Source organism: Vespa velutina, chromosome 2 (assembly GCF_912470025.1).
Source record: "Vespa velutina chromosome 2, iVesVel2.1, whole genome shotgun sequence".
Taxonomy (NCBI): domain Eukaryota; kingdom Metazoa; phylum Arthropoda; class Insecta; order Hymenoptera; family Vespidae; genus Vespa; species Vespa velutina.
The window spans coordinates 17,483,282-17,485,781 of NC_062189.1; the positions used below are offsets into that span (position 1 = coordinate 17,483,282).

Sequence of the window (2,500 nt, forward strand, 5' to 3'; positions counted from 1 at the left end):
AATAGAATTGTTCATCAAAAATCCACGAATAAATTCTCCAAAAAATATCATGTATTTGACGAAGAGAAAATATATAGATGTGATATGAAGAAAGAGAGAGATAGAGGCAAAGAGGAAAATAGAAAAATAGAAAGAGAAATTAAGAAACAAATAGAGATATAGATGAAAGAGACAGAATGAGATAGAGAAATAGAAAGAGAGATAAATAGATAGATAGAGAGAGAGAGAGAGAGAGAGAGAGAGAGAGGCAGAAGAAGAGATAAAAAAAAACACACTGGAGTAGAGAGAGAGAGAGAGAGAGAGAGAGAGAGAGAGAGAGAGTGAGAGAGAAACAAATTTGATTAAAAAATGAGAATGAAAGTGAGATAGAGAGAAAGAGAGAGAGAGAGAGAGAGAGAGAGAGAGTGAGAGAGAGAGAGAGAGAGAGAGTGAGAGAGAGAGAGAGAGAGATACGTCCGCGTTTCCGATTTGCAGAATCGATCCACAAAGAGGGAGGAGGCCACTACTTACGAGCTTCCTTCGGAACTAGATATCGAGTTGAGACTTCCGGCTGTATCGCTGGGCACTGATCCCACCATCATCTTGCCAGAATCGAAGCGTTGATAGAACGAATAGATCTCCTCGGAACGTTGGATGCTGCTCGGTGTACTGTTGCGCTTCCGATTCGAAAAAGCCACGACTCGTAACTCGCTGATAATGGTACCACTACCACCACCACCACCACCACCACTACCACCACTACCACCACCAACACCACTACCACCACTACCAGCAGCACCAGCAACACCAGCAACACCAATACCAGCAGCATCTATACCAACACCACTACCACCACCAATACCACCACCATCAGTACCACTACTACCAACACTAGTACCAATACTACCACCAACTCTACCAAGGATAACACCACTACCACCGACACCACCACCGAGGACGAGCATTCCGTTTTCTGCGTAATAAAAGGAAAAAAAAAAAAAAGAAAAAAAGAAAAAAAAAGAAAAGAAAAGAACAAGAAGAAATAACATTCGTTCAAACTATATTATTTCATAAATGTATGAAACATATATATATATATATATATATATATATATATATATATATATATATATATATATATATGTTTCTTTCTCGTTGCTTCTTTTTCTTTTTTTGTTTTTTTCTCTTCGTTTTTTCATTTCCCCCCTCCCCCCTTTCATATTTTCTTTCCTTTATTTTCTTATTTTCTTTTCTATCATCAATATTATTATTAATATTATTGATATTAATAAAAGTGTTATTATTATAATTATTATTATTATTATTATTATTATTTTCTCCTCAGTAGATTTAATTGCCACATTCGTTCAGTAATCTCCCAAGTGCTCTCCCCCCTTTCATTTTTTATATACACATATATATATATATATATATATATATGTATTTTCTTTCTTCATTAATACAGTTCATATATTATGACACGGTAACGCCTATATCGTTAATATGGATTTAGGATATATTGAATTAGATCTGATTATTCTATCTTTTTCTTTTCTTTTGTTATTATTTTTTTGTTCGACCTGATTATTTCCTCATCTCTCTCGTAGTACAGCCTCTCTAAAAAAAATCAGCTCATTTTCTCGCAAATCTTTCGTTCTCTCATATTTTTACTCTCTTCACATCCTCTCTTCCTTTCTCTCTCTCTCTCTCTCTCCCTCTCTTTCTATCTCCCTCTTTCTTTCTCTCTCTCTCTCTCTCTCTCTCTCTCTCTCTCTTTTAAACTTCACAATTTCCTCTATCACGCTTTGGAAATACGTCAAAACGAATGTTAAAAGGAACTTTTGTTATATTGAATTTGCGCGTAACAATGACGACGACTTAAATAATTTAAACGACGACGATGATAACGTTGATAATGATGATATACGATAAAATCTATAAAATAAGAGGAATATAAATGCTAAGAAAATGATTTAAGAAAAAAAGAAAAACGAAGACGCGTAGGGGATGCATGACGAATTCGAAGTATTGTACATGGAAAAAAAAATATGGCGACACGATGGTAGAAGGGTAGGGGAGATAGCATGGGCCCAAGGCCCAAGGACTAACAATAGTACCGAATTATCGTCAATGCAGTCAGTAGTATCGACATGATAATTTTTATCGTCGACCTGAAAAAATGTCTTACGTCAGTAATAATTCTTTCTGAATGGCATCAATATCACATCCTGTAAAGAAAATTCGACAGAGAGTGAGAGAGAGAGAGAGAGAGATAGATAGAGAGAGAGAGAGAGAGAGAGAGAGAAAAGAGAAAGAGAGCAGAACGCTGAAAGAGAAAGTAACCTGGAATGATTGAAAATTTTATTATTAAGTTTAACATTGATTATGTTCTTCTAAGGTCTCTTTCATGTGTATATATATATATATTTTTTTTTTCTGATTTTTTTGAAAAATCATAACTAAATATATACGATGATAATAATAATAATATCATATGTTAATTTCACTTTCTCGATTTGGT

General features: G+C 34.6%; 1 protein-coding gene across 35 annotated transcripts in view; it reads right to left on the reverse strand.

Moving 5' to 3' along the window:
- LOC124946881 (regulating synaptic membrane exocytosis protein 1-like) overlaps window positions 1-2,500 on the reverse strand; it is a 103,974-nt gene that overhangs the window by 14,751 nt on the left and 86,723 nt on the right. The window contains exon 22 of one of the 35 annotated variants that reach the window (XM_047488252.1): window positions 472-656. The exons of 32 other annotated variants lie outside the window; for them this stretch is intronic. In XM_047488252.1, coding sequence (XP_047344208.1) covers window positions 526-656 — 131 coding nt within the window. In that variant the 3' untranslated portion in view covers window positions 472-525. Of the gene's footprint in view, window positions 1-471; window positions 657-804; window positions 953-2,500 lie in introns of those variants that run through there. 2 more of the 35 variants (XM_047488248.1, XM_047488245.1) reach the window with 2 other exon arrangements.